At 30.7% G+C, this 23,673-nt stretch overlaps 3 protein-coding genes across 3 annotated transcripts; all 3 read right to left on the bottom strand.

Moving 5' to 3' along the window:
• Nucleotides 1-426: 426 nt before the first annotated feature.
• On the bottom strand, nt 427-6,711 carry LOC141455048 (sodium-coupled monocarboxylate transporter 2-like). The gene is made up of 13 exons (XM_074129869.1): nt 6,419-6,711; nt 5,782-5,941; nt 5,566-5,631; nt 4,909-4,960; nt 4,768-4,835; nt 4,541-4,695; nt 3,702-3,842; nt 3,393-3,501; nt 1,802-1,911; nt 1,304-1,487; nt 1,136-1,222; nt 895-1,046; nt 427-816 (listed from the first exon to the last, which is right to left on the bottom strand). Exons 1-13 carry the CDS (start codon nt 6,598-6,600, stop codon nt 576-578), a joined length of 1,707 nt encoding a protein of 568 aa, XP_073985970.1. The 5' UTR covers nt 6,601-6,711; the 3' UTR covers nt 427-575.
• A 1,509-nt stretch (nt 6,712-8,220) lies between these two features.
• Nucleotides 8,221-16,327, bottom strand: LOC141455094 (sodium-coupled monocarboxylate transporter 1-like). The gene is made up of 14 exons (XM_074129955.1): nt 16,169-16,327; nt 15,508-15,731; nt 15,134-15,293; nt 14,872-14,937; nt 13,479-13,530; nt 12,655-12,722; nt 11,703-11,857; nt 11,479-11,619; nt 10,474-10,582; nt 10,165-10,274; nt 9,861-10,044; nt 9,688-9,774; nt 8,701-8,849; nt 8,221-8,625 (listed from the first exon to the last, which is right to left on the bottom strand). The coding sequence occupies exons 2-14, from the start codon at nt 15,693-15,695 to the stop codon at nt 8,337-8,339; spliced, it is 1,758 nt and encodes a 585-aa protein (XP_073986056.1). The 5' UTR covers nt 15,696-15,731; nt 16,169-16,327; the 3' UTR covers nt 8,221-8,336.
• A 793-nt stretch (nt 16,328-17,120) lies between these two features.
• LOC141455093 (sodium-coupled monocarboxylate transporter 1-like) lies at nt 17,121-22,812 on the bottom strand. Its single transcript, XM_074129953.1, has 14 exons — nt 22,287-22,812; nt 21,452-21,674; nt 21,144-21,303; nt 20,749-20,814; nt 20,592-20,643; nt 19,780-19,847; nt 19,437-19,591; nt 19,202-19,342; nt 18,839-18,947; nt 18,506-18,615; nt 18,188-18,371; nt 18,024-18,110; nt 17,557-17,705; nt 17,121-17,481 (listed from the first exon to the last, which is right to left on the bottom strand). Exons 2-14 carry the CDS (start codon nt 21,640-21,642, stop codon nt 17,220-17,222), a joined length of 1,734 nt encoding a protein of 577 aa, XP_073986054.1. The 5' UTR covers nt 21,643-21,674; nt 22,287-22,812; the 3' UTR covers nt 17,121-17,219.
• Between the last annotated feature and the right edge of the window lie 861 nt (nt 22,813-23,673).

The raw sequence follows: 23,673 nt of genomic DNA, 5'->3' as shown, positions 1-23,673 counted from the left end.
ATGTACTTCCAACTTTGTAAAGTCTTGAGAAGAAACTGCTTAAGGAAAGCTCGTTCTTTGTAAGCTTCTTCTCCTCTTTAAAGAAACTTTTTTAATATCCGTTTATTTGAATGAATTTTGCAAACAATTGTAGTAAAATTTAAAATTTAGGAGTAACGGAAGCAGGAAATATAATAATAATAATTATTATTATCATAATTATTATATTATTATTATTATCATTTTAAATAACGTGTTAATTCATATTAAGACGTTATCAATACAATGGTGTATGAGTCATTATGTGAAGTTCGTATTTTACTCATTAATTATTTTAAAAAAAATGTTGGGATTAGCCAGAAAAAGGATTTTTTAGTTTTTAATTATTATTGATAATACCGTGGCTGTAAGTACCATAGTAACAAAAAAATAAAATCCATAAATTAATGAGAGAAAGAAATTGTGGGGAATATAAATATTTTTGTTTTATTATGAAGCTTATCATTTATTAACTGAAAAATATAAAAAATGTGGAGAATTGTTTATAAAAAATTATATATTATAAGTAAATGTGTAGGTGTGTGTGTAAAGAATATTTAAATGTCATTTACTTTACATGTTACAGCATCATAATCATGCATCTTTTTTCGAATTTGTGGTATTAAAAGATTTTCATCAATATTTTTATTGTGTTTAGTACAAATCGTAATTAAATAACCGACAATGAAACTAACAACGACCCCAATTGGTGCGAACAGACCAAAAGATATTCTGAACAAATAAGGGACGTCTTCATCAAATGTCACTGATGTATGATGTGGAAATCCCTGTGTCAGACTGAAACATACATTATTTATTAATGAAGTATACACAAAGATAATTTCTACGATATTTGTAGTAAAGTTTTTACATTACTTTTCAAATGGATGAGATATGTTGTTGACACAACTTTCTATGCTCACTATTTTAGGTGTATATTTTATTTTACCAGCAGCTACTGACCACACGTTGCCTATTATTATACACAATGTTACTGAACTACCTACTAGTGCTCCTACAATCACTCCCTAAAATTAGTGAGAATCAAATTCACATTAATGAAAGAACAAAATATTATCTTTTCTTTTTTTTAATTACACGCAATTAGTTTTATTACCTTTGTGTTTGCATTTCGTACAAACAAACCAAATGAAATAATGAATATAATTAATCCACCACCAAAACTTGACAATGTTGCGGCCGTCTGAAATAATAAATTACTGTATTGTTTTATTAAACTATAAAATTGATATAAATGAAATTTAAAGTAAAAAAGTTTGTTCACTTGAAATAATCCACCAGACGGATTCATGGCGAAAATTCCAGCATTAACTATTAAACCAAGTAGTACTACAATTGATTTCAGGCATAGATTGGTCCTTGCATTATTTAAAGTAAAGGGTGCAAATGTTTTTATAAAATCTTCAAAAACAATTCCGGATAAACTGTTCATCGTTGTAGATAATGAGCTGTAAAACTGCATAAAGTTAATTAACACAACAAAGTCAAATAACTGCGGTGTAAAGTTTTATTTACTTATTTTCATTTAAGGCACATCAACAATTGAGGTTATTGGCAGACAACTTTCGGTCTCCGGACAGTGTTCTCTCGGTACCAGCAACAGTAAGCTGTAAAAAGCTCCTAGGAAGATACAATCTAAGAACCAGCTCCTGGATTCGAACCCGGGGTGTCCGCGTCGGAATCCAGTACACGATAACCACCGAGCTAATCCCTTCCCAGTTGCATTTATTATTATGATATTTAATATTATTTACAAATACACCTCAAGGAAGCGGAGAGAATCCCTGCAAGGAATATCCCACTTAGTCCTGGCATTTGGCTTCCTATTTTCAGGACATGATATGTAACTAATTGATCTGCATCAGTCAGTTCCTAAAAAAAAAAAAATTAAGTTGTAAGTTTTTTCATTGAAGACATCATGATGTGTCTTTGATGTGATAAAATCTTTAATGTAATGCGGTATTGGGATGCTTGCTTGCAAGGAAGATAGAGGGATACGAACATGTGTTTCCCGAGTTACCGTAAATCGGCACCTTCCACATGTCATTCCTCAGAAAATCAACTTAACAAATGATAATTTTTATTATATACTGAGCCACTGTAAATTTATAAATGTATTGGGGAAAAGTGCATCACCAGAGCCATCGCAACCTAGAATTTCAGCTTTGACCGCTTGAGGAAGTTCATAGTTACGAATATTGGGGAATAAAACTTAAGTTGTAAAATCGCAATATTCTAAACCTCTTGTGTTTTCATTTTCCTATGATGTCTCATGACCTCAATGACAAGACATTATCGTGATTTTCGGCGAAAGCTTAATCAGAAATCTGTGCAATCGCAATTCTTCCTCTCACGAAATGGAAGTGGAAGTAAAAAATAGAATTTCCTAAGATTAATTATACAAATTTTAATTTGTCTCTTAGAAAGAAATTCAAATGCGGGTGTTTTAAGTGTTTTTTTTAAATTAAATTAACATAATTGACAAACGCCATGGAATCCCTACACGAGACTTAAATGAACTGACCTCAATTTCCAGTATAAAATGTTGAAAAGACTACTCGCAAACGTTCTAAAACTGACCCTGACGAACAAACGAACACTATATATCGCTCTACTTGCCCCAATATGGTCGTATGAAATACAACTCTACGTTAGTGCCAAAAAATTGAACATCAACCGACTTCAAACTTAACAATCTAAAATTCTGAGAACAATAGTTAACGCTCCCTTCTACGTCTCCAATCATACTATACACTCTGATCTAAATATTCCTCTCGTCTCTGAAATAGCCCAATCTCGATGCACAAAACTCCATTCACATCTACGCAGTCATTTCAACTCTCTGATCCATAACATGTCTACTATAACACTTCCTTCAAATCCACATCGCAGACTAAAAAGGCGGTGGCCATGAGACCATCTCAACGCATAACACCGACCTCCTAGGATGGTTACTGCGTAAGCTTGCCAACCTGGCGAACTAACAGCTTCCCTCACTGGATGGTCGTCGTTCACGTGCGCGTGTACATATATACACGGGAATGTGTACGAGTATTTGCGCAGTCCTTCTCATCTCTTTTGCTTGTTATAATTACAGTCACAAAATAAATAAACAATTGGAAAAAATTCCGATAATGAGCTTAAATTAATTTTAGACGTGATTTTAAAATTCCTTTTAATGTGCCATGGAAGATAAAACAGTCCAGTGTGGCCCGCAAAATCATTAGAAATTGGGTAGGTCAGATCGTAGAGTACACCTAATCCATAAATACCAAATGCATCTAAATTTAAATGATATTAATAGTTTTTTTCTATAGCTCTTTAACTTGCGAGAATTCTTGAAATCAAAATACCTTGCTCATAACTGGGTCGCAATTGTAATAGTTCGTGTATATGAGTAATCCAATTAAGACACAGGTTGTAAAAAGCGCAAAATGAGCAATGGCACTGCTGATAACTACTCTGCGAAAAGAATTGTTTATAAAGATAAAAAACAAAGTGTACTTTTCAAACTTTTGTTCATAAATTAGTCCAAGCGAAGGAATTTCCAAAATCATCACTTTTTTTTAATTGTTCATTATGTAATTGCAGAATAAAGTTCATCCAAAGTTACATTCAAAGAAAAATATTGAATAGAAATAACTATAAAATCTGTTACTAACATTTTTACTTTTTTATAAGTGGATATTGCCAAACAGCGCTGAATAATGCCTGGATTAGTACAAATAATTTGTAATGACAAACACAAACCAGTTAGCCATAATGTCCACGAAGAATGCCTTGAAAAAGGATGTGGGTCAAAGCTGTAAAACATTTTATTATATTAATTACACTCCTAGCAAATATTAAGCGATTTTCATAGCATTCTATTGTGCCATAGAAAGGTTGTTCCAAAAAAAGGGGTATAGTTTCGTAGCAAACTTCTCAATGTAAATAAGATTTTATTCATGATTATGTTGTAATTGTTAAAAGTTAGAGCTTTATTGTCTTTTCAAGGATTTAAACCTAATTACAGGACTACCAAGATTTTATTTCCAAGAAAAGAAACTTTTCTATCCGAAAAAGGATTCCCAAAAACATAATGCAAAATAGGTCGAAGAACCAACCGAAATCCGTTTAGAATTAAGCCTAATTATTTCTCATTTAAGGAGCCTAAGAAGTAAAGCAAAAATTTTGGAAAATCTAAGGTAATTGGATAGTAAGATTATTAGAATAATATGAAACTTGTACAGAGCCAGAGGTTCTCATGAGAAAAATGACCTTCAATGCAAGATTTTCGCAATTTGTCCAATCGAAGTAAATTCGAGAATTAAACGTGCACGAACACAGTAAAAACATATCAAATCAAAGAATATAAGACACATACCTTCTGTATAAGGCGATCATAGTTTGTTTTTAGAAATTTTAATACATCAAAATATGTTGACTAAGAAGTTGCTTTACAAATCAAAATTGCTCAATAAAACACTTGGTTATTTAATTAAGGGCAGGTATACTTTACTTAAGAAATTGAAGCCTTCCTCCTTCTCTGGCAATATCCAGGACTTGGTTTATTCCACCAACGTTATTAATGCTAATCACTATTATCGTTATCGCTGAGCCATACATGAACAGAGCCTGTATGAAGTCAGACCATACTACACCTCGTAACCCTCCCTGAAAAAGATAATTTGAAGGCAAAAAATTAAAAAAAAATAGAATATATATAAATATATTAAAAATAGTTACCAGAAATGTATAAATGGAACATATGCTGCACAGTACTGTTGCTAGTAGATAGAAAGGTACAGGAATCACTGAAAAGTAAAAAAAATTGTAATTTGGAAATTACACTTAGTTATTACATTCTGATTTTATTCTGTTAGCTACCTTTAGTTACTGCAATGCATGCTGAGTACATTATTGTAACAGAGTGAATAATCTGTATAATTACAAAAATTCTTAATAATTGTAAAACAACTCATGGAATGTTTATTTTTATTTTAAGCACTGAATTTTAAGTACTGGGGTACTGGAACTACAATGAGATTTCTATCTTATTTCATCGTTGAGATATTTTCCTTATACACGAATACATACTAAAAGATAATTTTCCTAAAAAACATTTTTTTGTGTTTTGGAGGCTCACAACCGATATATTCTCAGTAAAAACTAGAAATAGAAAACTTTAAATGATCGCAACAACTTCCTTTTCTAGTCAAAGAAAGTATAAACTAATTTCAACCGACGTTCCGGTAAATTAATTCTTTTTTTCTCATCCTTTTTTTCTTTTTAGTTTAAAGAAACTCAAAATGACTTTTGTTCTGACTGATCCTCGATATTCAGTTTATAATTTATCAAACGTCAAAGATAATCAAGCTAATATTTAATAATACAAATCAAAATAATAGAGTTAAACAGTGTTCTATGATAACTTTTTCAAATTTTTTCAGTAAAACATAATCCTAATTTTTCTAAATGAAGACCTACATCCAATTACTCGATATTTTTAACTCTAATAATAATAATAATAATTTAAAATGTTACCTGGCATATTATAAACACACCAGATCCTAGTAAACGAATAGCTTTATTGAATCGTTTTTCAAGATACTGCAAAGTAAAAAAAAAAAAGGCACAGATCATTAAAACTTAATTATGAAGCTCGAAATTATTCATTTTCATAATAGAAAACAGATTAAGATTTGTAAAATCAATCCAGCCACACAAGTTGTAAAGAATAAATAGAAAACTTTTACAAACCTCAAAGTAAGAAGTGTATTTCAATTCATAAAATACTGGAACGTAAAAGAAATAAAAACACACAAAACCAAACAGTTGTCCAATCGATAAGAAAAGTATTTGGGCTCCATAATAATAGGTTTCTCTGGAGACTGCAACGATTGCTATACTTGAAACTGAGCTGAAATTAAAGAATAAACATAGAAGTAGTAAAGTACTGAAGAGATTCCCGGTCTTTTATTGATGAGAAATTATAGCGCGAGAGTTCAAAACGCAGGCTCCTTGAAACCCCCCCTAAAAATAAATTTTTATTTTTGATATGTAATAAATAAAAATTGTTAATTTAAGTGAATAATATATATATACAGTAAGAACTATTTTCAAGAAAATTTCTGTAAACTCATCAATTAAAATTGCAGTTCATTAAAGGATTTCGATCAAAGAAGGGAACAATTACTAAGTTTGGCATATTCCTGTTTTTGAATTATTTATTTCACGCAAACCCATTGTCAAAAACATTTATTGCTATTTACCTAGATCATATAATTTCCTTTTTTCTATAATTTTACAAGATCACAATTCTTGTTTTTACTGGGAATATTTACTTCAACAACAGCTAATAAATCAGAGAAATTATAATCCTGAAATATATAATTACCTCGCCATGTTGGACATAATTAGAGGTATCAAAGGTAGGTTCCTTCCGGCAAATAAGTATTCTTCTATTGAGCTAGTCCTGTTCTTCTTAATGCCATGGTAAAAACCAAAACCAGAAGACAGCATTAGCATAGAAATCATTATTGTGTAGTCTATCCAGGTCATCAGGTTCGTTTGCACCATCTTTGAAAAAAATCAAAATTAGAAGCTTCGTGAGCGACACTATCAGAAACTAATTCAACTAGTACTTTTTCAGGAATAATTTGATCAGTTAGAACTTAAGTTTTTCTCTATTTATTTAAGAAACTACTACTGTAGATAAACTCAAAATAATAATTTTTCATTTTAAAAAGTGAAGCATGTTATCGTTATGTCGTAAATCTCTTTCTTTAATCACAATATAAATAAATATTTCAAAATTTGAACTTGAGCTATAAATATCTCAGATAATGACTGTAATTACGTAAAAGTTAAGTAGGGCCATATCATATGCACACAAAAATTTGCAGACAAAAAAATTAGGAAACTTACAAGTAGATTATTTTGAATTGGTTTGAGCAAAAAAAAAAATGGATTTAATGTCTACCTTAAAACAAATATGTCCACTGGCTCTTGGCACCCATTGCAAGACCGATTACAAAGAATAAAATTAAAGAATGTTCACTTTTGTTGAGGACTTATCGGAATATTAATAGTACTTACTAGTGTAGCTTATTTTGTAGATACATTACAAAAGAGTAAGATGAATTTCGTGTGTCCTTCACAACTATTTACTGATATTCATCTAGAAGTTGCCGAAGATTCCTCACAGCTAAAGCTCATCAAGCGGCAAGCCGACTATATAAAAGCCTTCTTCAAATCACTAGTCAGTATCACCAGCTTTATTATCTTCAAACTAATTTTATGTCCTCTTAATTCAGGCGGTATTTACTTCCAACTACCAAGCAAATCTCGAGAACGGAGGAGACTAGCTAACATAATTTATAATAATTTCTTTTTACACTACTGAATAAAATCCAAGCCCAAGACCGGCAATCGAACCCAGTACCACAATACTAAAATTGGTTCTAACTAAAAACAATTTAGCAAAGCTAATGCCTGCACTTCTGGGACATAATAGCTTTCGATGGAGACACCTATTCGTGCCAAGTCAATAAAGACAAGTTTGCAAGACCTGTGTGTAAAGCATGAAGTAAAAAAAATTTTAAGGCCAGCAAGTCAGCAACACAAAGTCATGCAATCTGTGTAAAAACATTTTACAAAGGTTGTCATTCATACACGATTTCCCTTGAGTAACCCTGTAGAATATGTGGGTGGTATATTAATACTTCTGACGCCATTTAACTACTGTTTCTCAGGACTGTTTATCAGGCATTCTAGCACGGCTCGGATAGCAAACTGAGCAAGTGGATCTCTGCCTTCGTCTAGTATCTGCAGTAATCAAGAATAACGACTTTACTAGGCTCGCCAGATGCTTGGATATTCTTTAATTCGTACAGCATTTACCTGACTACTAGAAATGTTGAGGACCTGGTATCTATTTTTTCACCTTAAGATTTTAACAGCTATTATAATTATCACTATCAGCTCAGCTTTGTGAGGCTATAATTAACTTAACACGGCTTATTAAATCACTTGCATCCATTTAGCCACATTCATTCATTATCTTACCATTTCTTCTTCTTCAATGGAGCTAGTAATTAACGTCAAATATTATTAAATTTAAAGTAAATGATGCCGTCATGATTTAATATTAAAAAATATATACACACAACATCGCACAAAAAGGAAAATAAATAAAAATAGTTTTTATAAAGTTTATTTAAACAAAACAAGTCTCCATCACTGTTAGAATGGGTGTGACTGACGGAATAGGTACAATAGTTAAGTTCAGATTTAAAATTGTCACAGAATTGAGCTCATTCAGGTAAATCAATTGAGTCTTTACGAATTTCTTTTACTTCATATTTTATATAAACAGATTCATAATCATTTTTGGTTCCTATTGGTTTTCTAATTTGAGGAATTAATAATGATTGATCAACTTTTTTTGCATCAGTCGTGAACAAAGAAACAATCAATCCAACAAAAAAGCTAACTAGGACGCCTATTATGATAAGAAGAGTAAAAGAAATCCTATACGGATATGGCACATCATCGGCGAATTCCATTGGTGACTTATACTCCCCAGAGCCAGATGTTGTAATGCTGCAATGATTTAATAATATTCATTAATGCACTACAGTAGAATCTAATAAGAGAAAAATAAATAAAACTACTTACTTTAAAACTTGTGACAAATTTGCTGGACATCCTTCAATGCTAACTATTTTGGTAATGTATTTTATTTTACCAGACTCTACGGCGTTTTGACTTCCTACACCTAACCAAGTTGATGTAATTACTCCTGCTAACGCTCCAATTACCACACTCTGAAATTTGCACAAATGTTTGTGAGACATGCTCAGTTATACTCGACGTTTAATCATTTAATGAGGCGCCACGGTAGCCGAGCGGTTAGAGGCGAGAACTGCGAAGCTAATATGTATTGTGGTACTAGGTTCGATTCCCAGTTCTTAGGCCTTGGATTTTATTTAATGGTTAATAAAAGAAATTTACAGTAAAGCAAGTTTGCTAGTCGCCTCCGTCCACGACACCTAATTGGTAGTTGGACGTTAAGCCCGCCTGAAAAAATAGGCGATTACTTTACTTTACTAATTATCTAACTTTGTTTAAAGTTAGTTTGGAAATCGTTGATATTATGATTTTTCTTTTTAGGTATTGATGAATTTGAAGCTCTGTTTGTTAAGAACCCATGATAAGATTCCGGACAAAGTGATATAAATTAATTGGCAGACAAAATAAGTTTTTAAATTAGATCAGAAAATGGACCTATTCAGACGGAAGCTGCAGTAGAACTTAAGTAGCTGTCAAAACGGAGGCTTTGCTAAGGTGAAGAAAGGTTTTAATAACTCAATAATGTACCTAATCACAGAATTCATTCGGATTTCATCAAAATACGAACCTTTTGGAAGACGGCAGTATCAGAGAAAAGAAAATTCAACTGTTTGGGAGAATCTCTGAATAATGTACCTATCCCTTTTGAGGTCGAAAGGGCTGTAAAAGGCGCTATTCTCAGAAAATTAGGTAGATTCAAAGGAGAAGGCGCAGTTTTTGGTAAGATCATAAACATATTTATAATTCTAAATTATTCCATTGTTGAAATCTCAGATAATATTTGTAGAAGTCAAATTGAGTAAAGTGAATTACCTTTACATTGGCCTTGCGATAGAATACACCAAAGGCAAAAACAAATATAATTAATCCACCAGTTAGACTTGTCAACGTTCTGTAAAGCTGTTCTCAAAAATAAGGGGAAAACATAAACATATAAGGAATAGATATGTTTACAAAAAAAATGCATAAAATGTAATGCAATTTACCTGAAAAGTTCCAGCAGAAGGATTTAATCCAAAAATACCTAAAGTGACTATTAATCCAAGTGCAACAGCTATTGATTTAATCCATGCATTAGACTGCTTATTACTGCATTCAGGTGATAGTAACGGCTTGACGAAATCATCAAATAAAATACCGGATAAACTATTCATCATTGTCGATAGAGAACTAAATATTAATTACAATTACTAAATTATGATTATTACTAAATTTAACCTTAAAGTAAGTGTATTTTATTTATTTACTTATGTTCTTAAAAAAAACAAAAAAAGAAACAACGCAGTGTACCTGAGTGCTGCGGATAGAATCCCTGCAAAATACAGTCCAGCAAGACCTGGAGGTTTGTTATCCAATTTTATTACATGGTGCGGTATTAATTGATCGATATTATCTAATTCCTAAAAATGAGAACACAGTTTTGTTTTACTTACAAGCATTAATAGTTGCTTCTGAAATCTAGGCATATTTGAAGAAAAAAATTGACTGTACTTTGTCAATTTACTGTCACCCTAAGTAATCATAAATCTTTTAAAAAAAATATTGCTTTAATGAAGTCAAATTTAACCGGTATTTAATCAAAGTACAATTAAAACTTACCTTGCTTAGGAAAGGATCACAGTTGTGGTAAAGTGAATAAACTGAAATTCCAACCATAACTGAAATGAACACAATAAACGAATTTGCTAAACCTGTGCATAAGGCTACCCTGCAATAAATAAATGTAATTAGAAATTATATTAAAGTATTTTATATATTAATTTCTTTATTACAGGAATATGGTATTGCGGTTTTCTTTGAGACTGCAGTACTTAGACGGAAATTTGAGGAAACCAGCTAGCTAGCAAACTGTATTTTGCTCTAAATGCTACCCCTTTCATTCCCTCTAACGTTTTGAGCACTTCAAGGTATAATAAGGTTTTCAATGTTCCCTTATTGATTAATGGAAACTAAGAAGTTTAAATCTTCATTTTTTTATCCTTTGTAAAAGGATCAATAGCTACAATGAAAGGGGATACGAAAAATTGGTATTAACAGTCACTTTTATTACTTTCATTTAATTACTGAAGTAAACAAATAATTTTTCTAACTTTAAGGAAAGCAGAACATCAGCCACTAATTTTGTATGAAAATTAGAGGGTGCGTATAATCTTAACTGAGTAATTGTAATGTTACAGGTGATTGTAGTACTAAAATAGAATTTATCTTTTCTGTCCGGCGACACCAAATTGTGTGTTGATGTACTTGGCAGTCTGTTCAAGAATTCGCGTAACAATTTTGATAATATTTATCAATTTATCGTATTAAAAAATGCAGCTTGTCAAGAGGAGCACGAGTGTTTTGGTGTCAAGGAATAAAGAGTCCTAACAGGCTAAGACTGTTTTAAAGCACTTGAGCAGAAAGAAGGTATCAACTTGTGCCGGCTTAAATTAGAGACAAACTGACGTGGAATATCTTGAAATCTGCTCCGTGTTTGAAAACATGCTCAACGTCTCTCATTATGGAAAACCACGAGTAGAACGTCATGCATTAGGTTGCTCGTGTCGAATTGAAATAGAGAAAAAAAAGTGGAAACATTATATCAGTCTTATTATAAAAACTCACATTTTCGCTTTCGAATAAGTTGGAAGTGACAAGTATCGCTGTATGATTCCAGTGTTTACGCAATTATTATAAATGGAAAAAAAACCTGCCGATAAGCATATAGACCACGATGAATATCTTGAAAATGGGCTTGGATCAAAACTGAAATTAATTTTAATTATTTATTAGCGAATTCAATATCATTCCAACTAAATACAAATTGTAAGTGCGTAGATATTATTTACTTAAGTATATCAAGACGTCCACCTTTGTTGGCAGTATCTATTACTTTAGTCACTCCACCAGCATTACTTACAGTTATTGCTATTATTGCTATTATAGATAAGTACATAAACAGAGCTTGTATTGTGTCTGACCAAACCACGCCTCGCAATCCACCCTGAACAATCAGATATCTCAACAATCTTTTTTAATAAAGATGTAAGTAAATAAGTCTATGCTTATTCTAAGACTTGGAAACAATGAAAAATGATTGGTAAATATAATACATTTAATAATTTAAGAAATATTAGGTGAAGATATTTGGGATTTATCATTTATTTAACATAGTATAAGAGTCAAGAGAAAGATAGAGATTGTATTAAATTATCTGTTAAACTTTCGGTTTCTACTATTGCCAGCATTTCTACCATTTTTTTTATTTATATATTATTTGAACACACCGGTTTATAACCCAAGTACATTAACTGTACTATAGTTCAACTAATTGTCATTTCTCATTCGAAGCATGATGATTCATCGGCCCACCGTGTTCTCGATTGTTCTTTGGAAAGCAAAGCATCAGGTAGTTGTGCTATCCTATCTTTAACTAGCCTCACTAGCCGAGATTATTTGAAAGACTGTAAAGTAGAAAGCGCCCACTTTAGTTTCTCAGGCGTGCATATGGTTCTAAGCCATTTGCTAGTTGGTTCTCTCTTAGGTCTGCTGGTCTCTTGAAACTTCAAGTAGTGGGCTACCCGGAAAATGCAGGAGTAGAGCTAGTTGTGTGACTTACGTGTATTACTGTTCAGGCAATTTTACCAATTTCGAAGAAGAAAAGTATCTTTGGAAAGTAATAGAGCTGAATATCGATACTGCGTACAAAAATATAAGTTTTATTTATTTATTTTAATTTTCTGTTCTTGAATTAACAGAATGCATTGATTAAATAATTAAAGATAGTTAATGATATCTTACCATAACTGTGTACGTGGTGCACAACAGGCATACTAGACTTGATAATACGTAGAATGGCAAAGGTACAGCTGTTAAAGATAAATTAATAAATCTATTAATTTTAATAATTTCACTTAAAAATTAATCTTATATATTATAAGACCTAATTAGTTTTTGGAGCCTTTGATCGATCATTATCACGAGACTCTCCGAAAGCTTAAATAAGTCAAAGAAGAAAAGTTCTGTGTAGAGCAAAGCATTATTATGTAATGTTTAAAATTAGTATAGAAGTGATTGTCCTAAAAATTCGCAGAAGACATAGTGAAAACATAGCCTTTACAAAAAAAACTCCCTCTTGGAAAGAATCCTTCAAATTAATTAAATGGCTTCCACTCTTTTATAAAACTTAAAATATTTGATAAATAATTATTTATGTATACTAAAATTAAATTTTCTTACAGATATATGAATTGTAAATGATCATTTCAATACATGAATTTCAAGTGTAAACGTTGAAATAAATAGTTAGAAATGATACTTGTCGGGAAAACTTATCCTACAACAAACACCTAGTGAAATTCTATCAAAATAATTTTCTTCCTAAAATATTCCAAATAAATGTTAGATTTAGATGGTTTGGTTTATAAAGTTGAAAGAAAATTTTCGAGTTATTTTCATCTAATCACATTCTTTTAATCACCTAATGATGGGCTAAACTTTCAAGTTGTATCGAAAACTAAATAAAATATCCAATTTTTGTATTTTAGTATACCGTTTTTAATTACGGTCTTACTATTCACTGAAATAATTATATGTAAGTGGGGGATAATAATAAATTTACCGACCTTTAATGATTGCCAGGATAGCAGCGTACATAATAATTAAGGCATACACTATCTGTAAAACAAAAATTTTAAAAAAATTCTGACTGATAATATTTAGTTGCTGCTTTTCTAAACTAACCCATCACCACTAAATTAAAAATAATGATAAGCTTCTTTTTATTGTAAAGTAGGTATTTCGCTTCATTTGTTGTTCGAACTCCTAAAAAGTTTAAATGAGTTCAATTCATTAAATTTGAATTAATGGAATGGAATGGTAAGCAAAGAAAGGAAAATAATCCTATTATTATTATTATTATTATTATTATGTAATTTAAAAAAACACCATTAATTAGTTATTTTTAGTAACTTTTAAACTTATATGTATTAATAGACTAATTACTTGAGTACCCTATTGGACTAATATTAGTAATGTTATCTAATTCAATAAGTATATCTGTAGATAATTCTAAATATTTCTAATATTAGATTATTAGAAAAATATTTAACTTATCACTTATAATTTATAGATTTATTAGTTTACATAAAACTGTTCTATAATATGTATTAATCTGAATTAAACTGTTTCAGAATAAGTTCAGAGCAAAGATTTCTTTTTCGACTGGTACTTTTGCTACTGTTTCGACTATATACTTGGTCTAGAGGGACTGGTACTTATGCAAGGGCTTCGAAATCCCGTAAGGACCCGGCAAGATGCAGTGAGAAACCGTTTTTTGATTGGACTCAGTTGAGTATCCGCCTAACTTGAAATTTGCATATTTGCATCTCTTGTAACGCGAACGCGGTAGAAGTGCCGGTTAGGCCTATTCTTGTCATGGTGGACAGAGTAGCTAGACACATATTTACCCGTAACCGCCTCACATGGTTCGAGACAATTTATTCCACTATCCTAAACCGTTAGCGAGTGCATTGTAGAGATTATTGAGTCTTGGGATAGCATCTTTCAGCAGATCATTGAATTGAATAAATGAATTACCAGGACTTACTGCAACAGTAACGACAAAATGCTTGGCCTTACTTAACTCTTAGGAGTTACAACATTAAATGAATTAGAGTACTCCGTATTTGATTTATGTATGTATTTTGCTTAATTTAGAGGTTGCAATTTAACATAGCAGTTCATTTTTTAATATTCAGCAAAGGGTTTAAATATTTTTTCTCTTGGCCGAGCGGTTAGAGGCGAGACCTGTTAAGCTAATATTTATTGTGGAACTGGGTTCGATTACCTGTCTTAGGCCTTGGATTTTATTTAATTGTTAATAAAAGAAATTTACATTAAAGTATGTTTGCTAGTCGCCTCCGTCCGCGGCACCTAATTGGTCGTTGGACGTAAAGCCCGCCTGAAAAAATAGGCAATTACTTTTACTTACTTACTTTACTTACTACTTTCTCTTACCTGAGTAAATGTATATATGGCCGAAGCTAATAAACGTGTAGGTTTGTTGAAACGTTTCTCCAAATACTAGAAAAAAAAAATGTCAGTTTAGAGATTTTTCAAGCAGAAAAGAGAAGTAGGGAATGAAGTAAACAAGATTCATACTTTTTTCAAAATAAGAAATAAGACCTGATCCGATTATCTTTAAACTGAAGATCGGATGCTTAATTTTATACTATTTTTTTTTTTTTTTTAGATCTTTATAATAAATACAAAAACCTACTTCGAAAATCGATGTATATTTAAGTTCATAAAATACTGGCAGATAGAAAAAATACATCATTAAACTTGACAAAATTTCTCCTAAGGACGTAAACAACATTTGCCCACCGTAATAATAAGCTTCAACTGGTAATAAAACTAATGCTACGGTAGATATGTTACTGAAACAAAGAAGTAAATAAGAAATTTATTAGTTTACAACGTGTCTCCAAACACTTACACTATTTAAATGTTTCATACCATTTTAAAAAATTAAAATTCAATCTTTGGTAAAAAACTTTTCCAATTATTTTACTCAAATTAAATGGTTTCAAACTAATAGAACACATTAATATCAAATATTAACAAAGAAAGGAAAGGAATTATATAAAATACCTTGCCATATTTGAAAGAATCACTGGTACTACTGGAATATTTCTGCCAGCAAATAAATATTCTTCAATTGTATTATTTTTACCTTTTTTAAATCCATAATACATGCCTATACAAGCAGACAAAACTAACATAAACGTAAAAATTGTATAGTCTATCCAGCTCATGACAAAAAACTCAGATTTGTCCATTGGGCTTCTATGTGGAAGCAGACCTTTTTTTATACTCTGAAATAATGATGCATTTTAAAAATCTCATTACCTATTATTTATCATTACCTAGAATTTCAATACGTGCTCTGTATTAGGCTAACAATGTGTTTCAAGGTTTCAACAGTTTAAAAACAAGACTGCTATTTGAGAATTTATGTATTCTAACGTTTTCTTAATTTTATAATTAAATTTTAATTGCGATTTGTAAATACTTGTTTGTAAATTGTTTTAAAATTTTCATGTTTAAAAATGGCCCTATTAATATTTATTTTTCAAAAGAAAAATATTGTTAATAACTTGTTTTTAATATACACAAATAAGAAGATATTCAGCTTAGCAAGCAAACGAACGAAGAAGACGAACGTCATTTGCTAAGCTTATTTTAGTCCTAAATTCTTATTATCTTCAGTTTAAATAAGTGAACAACTCAATAATCAGGGTTATGTACTTACAATTTCAATTAGGAGACTAGGCTGAACAGTGATGGAGAAATTAAATCGAATTGTACTTAAACAATAGGTGAGATGTAATTTTATCTCAACCAGAGCCCATCTCTCATAGTTGAGTGAACATACCCGAAAGAGTGTGAAGCAATATTGTGCAACGGAGATTTTTTTATATCTTATATAATAATAATAGTAGGCAAAAGCGAGATTGCAGTAATATTCTGTTTACTCATTAAATACTAGTATTTAGGTGAACAATTTATCTTGAAGAAGTTGGGGCCTTCACTCGCCCTTGGCCTTCAGTTTTATTTGATATAATTAATAGATGCATTTAAGTCACATATATTTCCTTCCGGAAATCTAACGGTACTTGGACATAAAGACAATAAACAATTAAAATAAATAGGCATTATTTTTGCTTGATGTTACCGTTCTAAAAAAAAACAAAAAAAGTTGAAAATAGCTCCAAGTTATTATTTAGAGATTGCCGATGGTGTACAAGAAGATCTGGCACTTTTTTTACTTCATTTTTCTGGTGAATTTTTCTTTTCATGAAAGAAATATTGTGCACTACAAAAAATAGGGTCTTCTACCGATGACAAGCTATACTTAAAAATATAAGTATCAAGAAATCACAGAATTTGAGAGAGATGTAGGGAGGGATTGTCCTCCAACGCCTTGTGTCTATCCAGTCATCTAAATTCATCATGCAATCCTTTAAGAGGAGAATTTTAACTTCACATTTAATAACAGCAACATGAACTAGAGCCAGCTTTTTCACAAACACTCCTAGTCGTCAATGATTCTTTAGGAATCCTTCATGGAGGAAGTACTTCACGTTAAACATTAATAAATTTGCAATAAATTAAGACAGAAATAATTACAATTAATTTAATAATATATTGCAAAAGGCAGAAATAAAAAAAAAGGTTAATAATTTAAATGAATTAAACTTGGATTACCAAAAAATAAAAATTTAATTTATTACTCAACTGAAGAATTAAGTACACTATGCTCAGATTTAAATTATCACAGATTTGAAAAAGTTTCTTTTAATTCAATTATAATTTTTATGAATTTCTTTTACTTCACACTTTAAACAAACAGATTCATAATTATTTTTTCTAATTTGTGGAATTAATAATGATTCTTCAAGTTTTTTCTTCTCTGTAGTAAACAAAGAAACTATTAATCCTACAGCACAGCTAACCAATACGCCTACAATGATGAGGAAAGTGAAAGAAATTCTGTACGGATATGGCACATCATCGGCGAATTCCATTGGTGACTTATACTCCCCAGAACCAGATGTTGTAATGCTGTAATGATTTAACAATATTCATTAATGCACTACAGTAGAATCTAATAAGAGAAAATTAAATAAAACTACTTACTTTAAAACTTGTGACAAATTTGCTGGACATCCTTCAATGCTAACTATTTTGGTAATGTATTTTATTTTACCAGACTCTACGGCGTTTTGACTTCCTATTCCTAACCAAGTTGATGTAATTACTCCTGCTATCGCCCCGATAATCACACTCTGAAATTAAACCAGATGTTTATTAGATAACCACCGATATATTTCTTTTTGTAATTTTCTATTTTTACGATTATGTCCAATCAGTTTTTGGTATAATTTTCCAGAAGTAACTATAATTAAAGGGCAATATCACTAAGGTAAGGCTGGCTGCAAGATCAACAAAATTTTGACGGCAAATGAAGATTTCTTTCGAATACCAAGAAGCTTAAATAAGAAAAAAAAACCTATTGTAAATATCACTCGACATTGTGCGTTGATGGGTCTTAATTTTAATTATAGATCTAAAAATTAATGAAATTATTTAATTAATTTAATTACCTTAACATTGGCCTTGCGATAGAATACACCAAAGGCAAAAACAAATATAATTAATCCACCAGTTAGACTTGTCAGTGTTCTATATAGCTGACATAAAAAGAAAAGATAGACAAAAAAAATGCAGAATATTAACGTAAGCGTAAAATGCCAAAAATGTAATTTACCTGAAAAGTTCCAGCAGAAGGATTTAATCCAAAAATACCTAAAGTGATTATAAATCCAAGAGTTACAGCTATTGATTTAATCCATATGCTGCACTGTTTATTATTCCATTCAAGTGGGACTAATGGTTTAACAAAATCATCAAATAAAATACCAGACAAACTATTCATCATTGTCGATAGAGAACTAAATATAAAATAGAATTACGGAATTAGTAATGATTCTTACAAAATACTCTAAAAAATTGATAGAGCAGTCAAATTTTAATAACTTATAATTATTTTATTTCTTTCAAAAAAATGTGAAGCAACACAGAATACCTGAGTGCTGCGGAGAGAATCCCCGCAAAATACAGTCCAGCAAGACCTGGAGGTTTGTTATCCAATTTTATTACATGGTGCGGTATTAACTGATCGATATTGTCTAATTCCTAAAAATGAGAACACAGCTATGTTTTACTTACAAGCATTTTTTATTATTTCAATAGGATATGAAGCCTTATCTTGGAATACATGAAAAAGAAATTGGTTGCAATTTGCAAACTTTTCTTTAGCCCCAAGTAATCATAATAAAAATCCTTCAAATATAGGAATGTTTTATTGAAATTAAATTTTACAGCGGTGACATTTGATCTTAATACACCGAGAACCTACCTTACTTAACAAAGGATCACAATCGTGATAATATGAATAAACTGAAATTCCAACCATCACTGAACTAATTGCAATTGCGGAATTAGCAAACCCTGTCCACAACGCTACCCTGAAACAAATTGTATTAAAAGATATAAACATAACTTAGTAATTTCTGACTTTTAGGTATAAGACTAGTGAGATTCTTCTTAGCTTACAACACCCGGCAAGCAGGCAGCGAACATCCTTCTGCTACTTTTCACACCTGGAGGGTGCTTATTGGGCCATGAAGGGGATTTAGAAAATATTTTTTTATTATATATAAACCAAATTTCTCAGCCTATATGTAGTTGAATTAACACAGAATTTATTGTTAAAACTCACATTTTCGCTTTTGAATAAGTTGGAAGTGACAAGTATCGCTGTATGATTCCAGTGTTTACGCAATTATTATAAATGGAAAAAAAACCTGCCGATAAGCATATAGCCCACGATGAATATCTTGAGAATAGGCTTGGATCAAAACTGAAATTAATTTTAATGATTTATTAGCGGATATAATGTTTATTTGTTACTATTGTTATTCCGACTGCAAATAAATTTATGTGCTTAAACTTACTTAAATATGTCAAGACGTCCACCTTTGTTGGCAGTATCTATTACTTTAGTCACTCCACCAGCATTACTTACAGTAATTGCTATTATCGCTATTATAGATAAGTACATAAACAAAGCTTGTACTGTGTCTGACCAAACCACGCCTCGCAATCCACCCTGAACAGTATCAAAACAAATAAATATTTATTTTTTTAGTCACTAGAAAATAATGTTTCCACTAAATATACTTTAAAAAAAAAGAAAGGGAATTTGAATTTAAATAACAAGCAAAAAATATTTTTTATGAAAATTTTCTTCTTTAAAAAATAATAATAAAATAGAAAAGGATGTTATTTATAGCTCACCATAACTGTGTAAGTTGTGCACAGAAGACATACTAGACTTGAAAGTATGTAGAATGGTAATGGAATAGCTGTCGAAGAAAATAATCAAATAAATTGGCATATTAAATTAAAAAAAAAAAAAATAAGTCAAAACATTGCTAGTTTGTGGATGGGACGTTTTTACTCTTTCAAGTAAAACCTTCATGGAAACGTTATTCGATACTAAAAAATTAAGTTCGTCAAAGTTTGTATCCGATTCATCTACCAAGGAGAGCAAAAACAAAAAAAAAAGACAGATCAGTGATGAGGAAGGTTGAAGGCTACTAGCCAAATTCACTGCGAGTCAACAATTCTATTGTGTTTTTCCTACCGCTACATAGAATGCAGACATCTGTAGAGTAGGAGTAAGAGAGAATAGTAAGTTGAGATTTTTATTGTAATAGTGATAAATACAAAGAGACAAATAACATGCCCCTGAGTGTTACGTGAATGGTAGAAGCATCAGAAAAAATCTTATTCTCGTTGTTTGGCTGGGAAACCCACAATAACATCAAAATCAAGATTCAGTGCTAGATAATATCACTGATTTTGTACGCATTATTTATTGTTTTTGGTGATTCGTGAAAAAGGGTAAATCCAGGAAATTAATTGCGAAGTAACTATTGCATTCTTTGTATTAATTTGAATTGGATGTAACTAAATAAATCGTCCAAATTTTCTTCGACTTTCTGTTTAGCTTTAAGCTCTTTTACTACTAAAATAAAAAGATTAAATTAAAGATAGAATTGCCTTTTTATTTCAAAAATATATTCAAAAGGTAATAATTTACCAACCTTTAATGATTGCCACACAAGCAGAGTACATAATTATTAATGCATACATAATCTGCAAAATGAATAATGTATCTCAGTTTCCTCAAGTGGTATAAAAATTGTTGATAAACTTTGTTTTTTAATGTGCAGGAATAATTCCAACAAACCCTTCTCTTACCTGGGTTATTGTATAAATTGCAGAAGCTAATAATCGTGTAGGTTTATTGAAACGTTTCTCCAAGTACTGAAATATTAATTATATTATTATGAGCAAATATCATTAATACACGTTTTATTTAATGACAGCAGTATTTTTATAAAATGATTCCATTCACGTAAAAAAAGGGAATGAAATGTAAACATGATTTATAAATATAGGGATAAGAAGTGCATGGTAAAATTTTCTCAATTTTTGTAGTTTAGAAGGAAGAAAGAATCAGTAAACCAAAAACAATGAACAGTGCTCGACAATTTGTAGTTTAGTTCAAGTAAGCATATAAAAAACTGTATTAAAGAAGGAACTAAGATCTGATGCTTTAATTTTTATAATTATAATAATTAAAATATACCTACTTCAAAAATTGATGTATATTTAAGTTCATAAAATACTGGGAGGTAGAAAAAATACAGAATTAAGGTCGACATAGCTTCTCCTAAGACCACAAAGATCAGTTGCCCTCCATAATAGTAAACTTCAACTGGTAGCAAAACGAGTGCTATAGTTGACATGTTACTGAAAAAAAAGTTTAAAAACAAAAATGCTAGTAACCATTTTAATGGTATGAAATTGATGATCATTGTTGAAACATAACGGCTCTTTTTATCCAAACTTATCAGGCGAACTCATATATGCAAACAAAATCAAGGAAGGAATTAATTACCTTGCCATATTTGATAGAATTACAGGTACTACTGGAATATTTCTGCCAGCAAATAAATATTCTTCAATTGTATTATTTTTGTGTTTTTTAAAACCATAATATATTCCAATGCTAGCAGACAGAACTAACATAAGAATAAATATTGTGTAGTCTACCCAGCTCATAACGAAAAATTCAGAGTTTTCCATCATGTTTAGAAGCGACTCTTCTTTTTTTTTTATTTCTAAAACAGAGAACCAAATGAAAAGTGCTAACTTCATAAACCAAGAATCTCTCAAAATAAAGTGAAAGAGATTAAAGTAAAGAGATCAAACAGAATAATTTAAGGACGCCTATTTAATAATTAACAAAAACAAGTAAGCTACAAGTTCTTTAACTTGCATTTTAGAAATTTTTTTGGAAGTAATTTTTGAAAAATTCTCCCAATCAAAGGTATTATTAATATAAAAGGGAAAATCGACTAGATTATTAGAGCATTCCAGTATTGAAACATTAAGGTTTATTATTTCCAAGGCAACGATGATCAGAGAGCTTTAGAAGTGTAATTAAAATGCAGGTTTATAACAAAAGAGAAACAACCGATAGACTGAGGTGTCCAGCTAGATGCGAGCACCATGTCACCTCCTATGATTAACATATTTAAAGGATGTAATAGAAATTATTTATTGAAGCTCAGACAGGAAATAGGCCTATGTCGTGTGACTTAAGGCAACCGCCTTGAAATAAATAATTTATTTAAATTTATAAAAAGAAAAATAACGCCACAGCAAACCCCCTACTTCTCATTTTTCCTCATAATGTGTAACTACTTAAATAGATAGTGGCAGGTACTTACAATATCAATTAGATGATCACGAATTAGATGATGAAAATCTGAAGAGTGACGTGTTCAACACAAACTGTAGGGGTATGTGCGTTGCATGCGCCACAGAATTCGCAAAACTACTCACAAAAACTAGTAGCTGAAGGGTGATTATTGTTGAATTTTCTCAACTACAACCTGTCTCAAATAGTTGAGGGAACATACTAGGTAGAATTGCTGCTGCATTGTTTAATCAAGAATTTTTTGAGTTAATTATATAATAGTACTAGAGAAAAGCGAGATTGTGGTAATATATGTTTACTCATTAAATACTAGTGTTTACTTTTATTTTTTTACTATATTAGGTTCAACTTCCATTTGTTACGTTCAATTTTATTTGATATATTTAATCGAGTCAATATCTTTCTCAAGTTGCCTAATCCGTAGCTGAACATCGACTGTTAAAAAATATTGGTCTTCGTTTGTCTTTTCTGATACTGTACTAAAATAGGAGATATTCCGATTGGAAATAATTGCCGAAATTGAACCTAAGGAACAGGATTATTTTAAAAATTGATTTGATATTCTTTAAACTAGATATTTCTACCAAACTGACGGTATTTTTTATTTATTTATTTAATGAAAAAAAAACTCAAAATTTTCGATCGTATGACGTTCATTATCAAATTTTGAAAAAAGTATTTCTTCAATATATAAATGTAGTGAATTAATAAATTGGAAAATAACGGAAGTTCTATTAAAGTGTGTATCAATTGTGGATGTGTGTGTTGTATATTTGCTCAAATTTTTGATTCACTCTAAGAACACTATGTCCACGAATATTTATTTATTTGTTCAACTATGGATAATTAAAGTTGTTGAACTTCTTTTTAGAGAAAGTAATAGTATTGGAGCAATATTAGTGTTATACTTTTCTATGATGTTGATAGAAAACTATGCACATTAAAATGTTTACGTTTCCGTATTGTTATCTATTTAGTGTGTTTGTGTTTATTTTGAGGGACCACCATTCGGAGGCCGGTACTCCGAAAAAGGCTCCGGCGCCAATGAGCAATGACCTCATTAGATGCGCAATACAACTAAATAATAATGATAACATTTATTTGTACTATTATAGTTGATTTTATCTTTATAAAATTAATCTCTATGTCAACGTTATGAAACGAAAAATCTCTATGTAAACGAATAAAAAAAAACTGTTCAAATGGTTTCCAAGTCATTTGACCTTAAATTATGATAAGGAAAAGCTTCAAAGCTTCAACACTGATTAAGGGCACTAAATGCTGCTGAAATGTCGAACAACTATAAATATTTTTTAAATACGTCATAAAATCATTCTCGGTACTTAAAACCAATATTTAGATCATTTCCTTCGTTGCAAAGGTGTAATTTTCTGCAA

This window comes from Rhodnius prolixus, unplaced genomic scaffold, assembly GCF_049639745.1.
Source record: "Rhodnius prolixus isolate KJV_2025 unplaced genomic scaffold, Rpr scaffold_21, whole genome shotgun sequence".
In the NCBI taxonomy this organism is placed as follows: Eukaryota; Metazoa; Arthropoda; class Insecta; order Hemiptera; family Reduviidae; genus Rhodnius; species Rhodnius prolixus.
The sequence above is the reverse complement of the archived record's forward strand: the minus strand, read 5'-3'. Positions and strand labels throughout refer to the sequence as shown.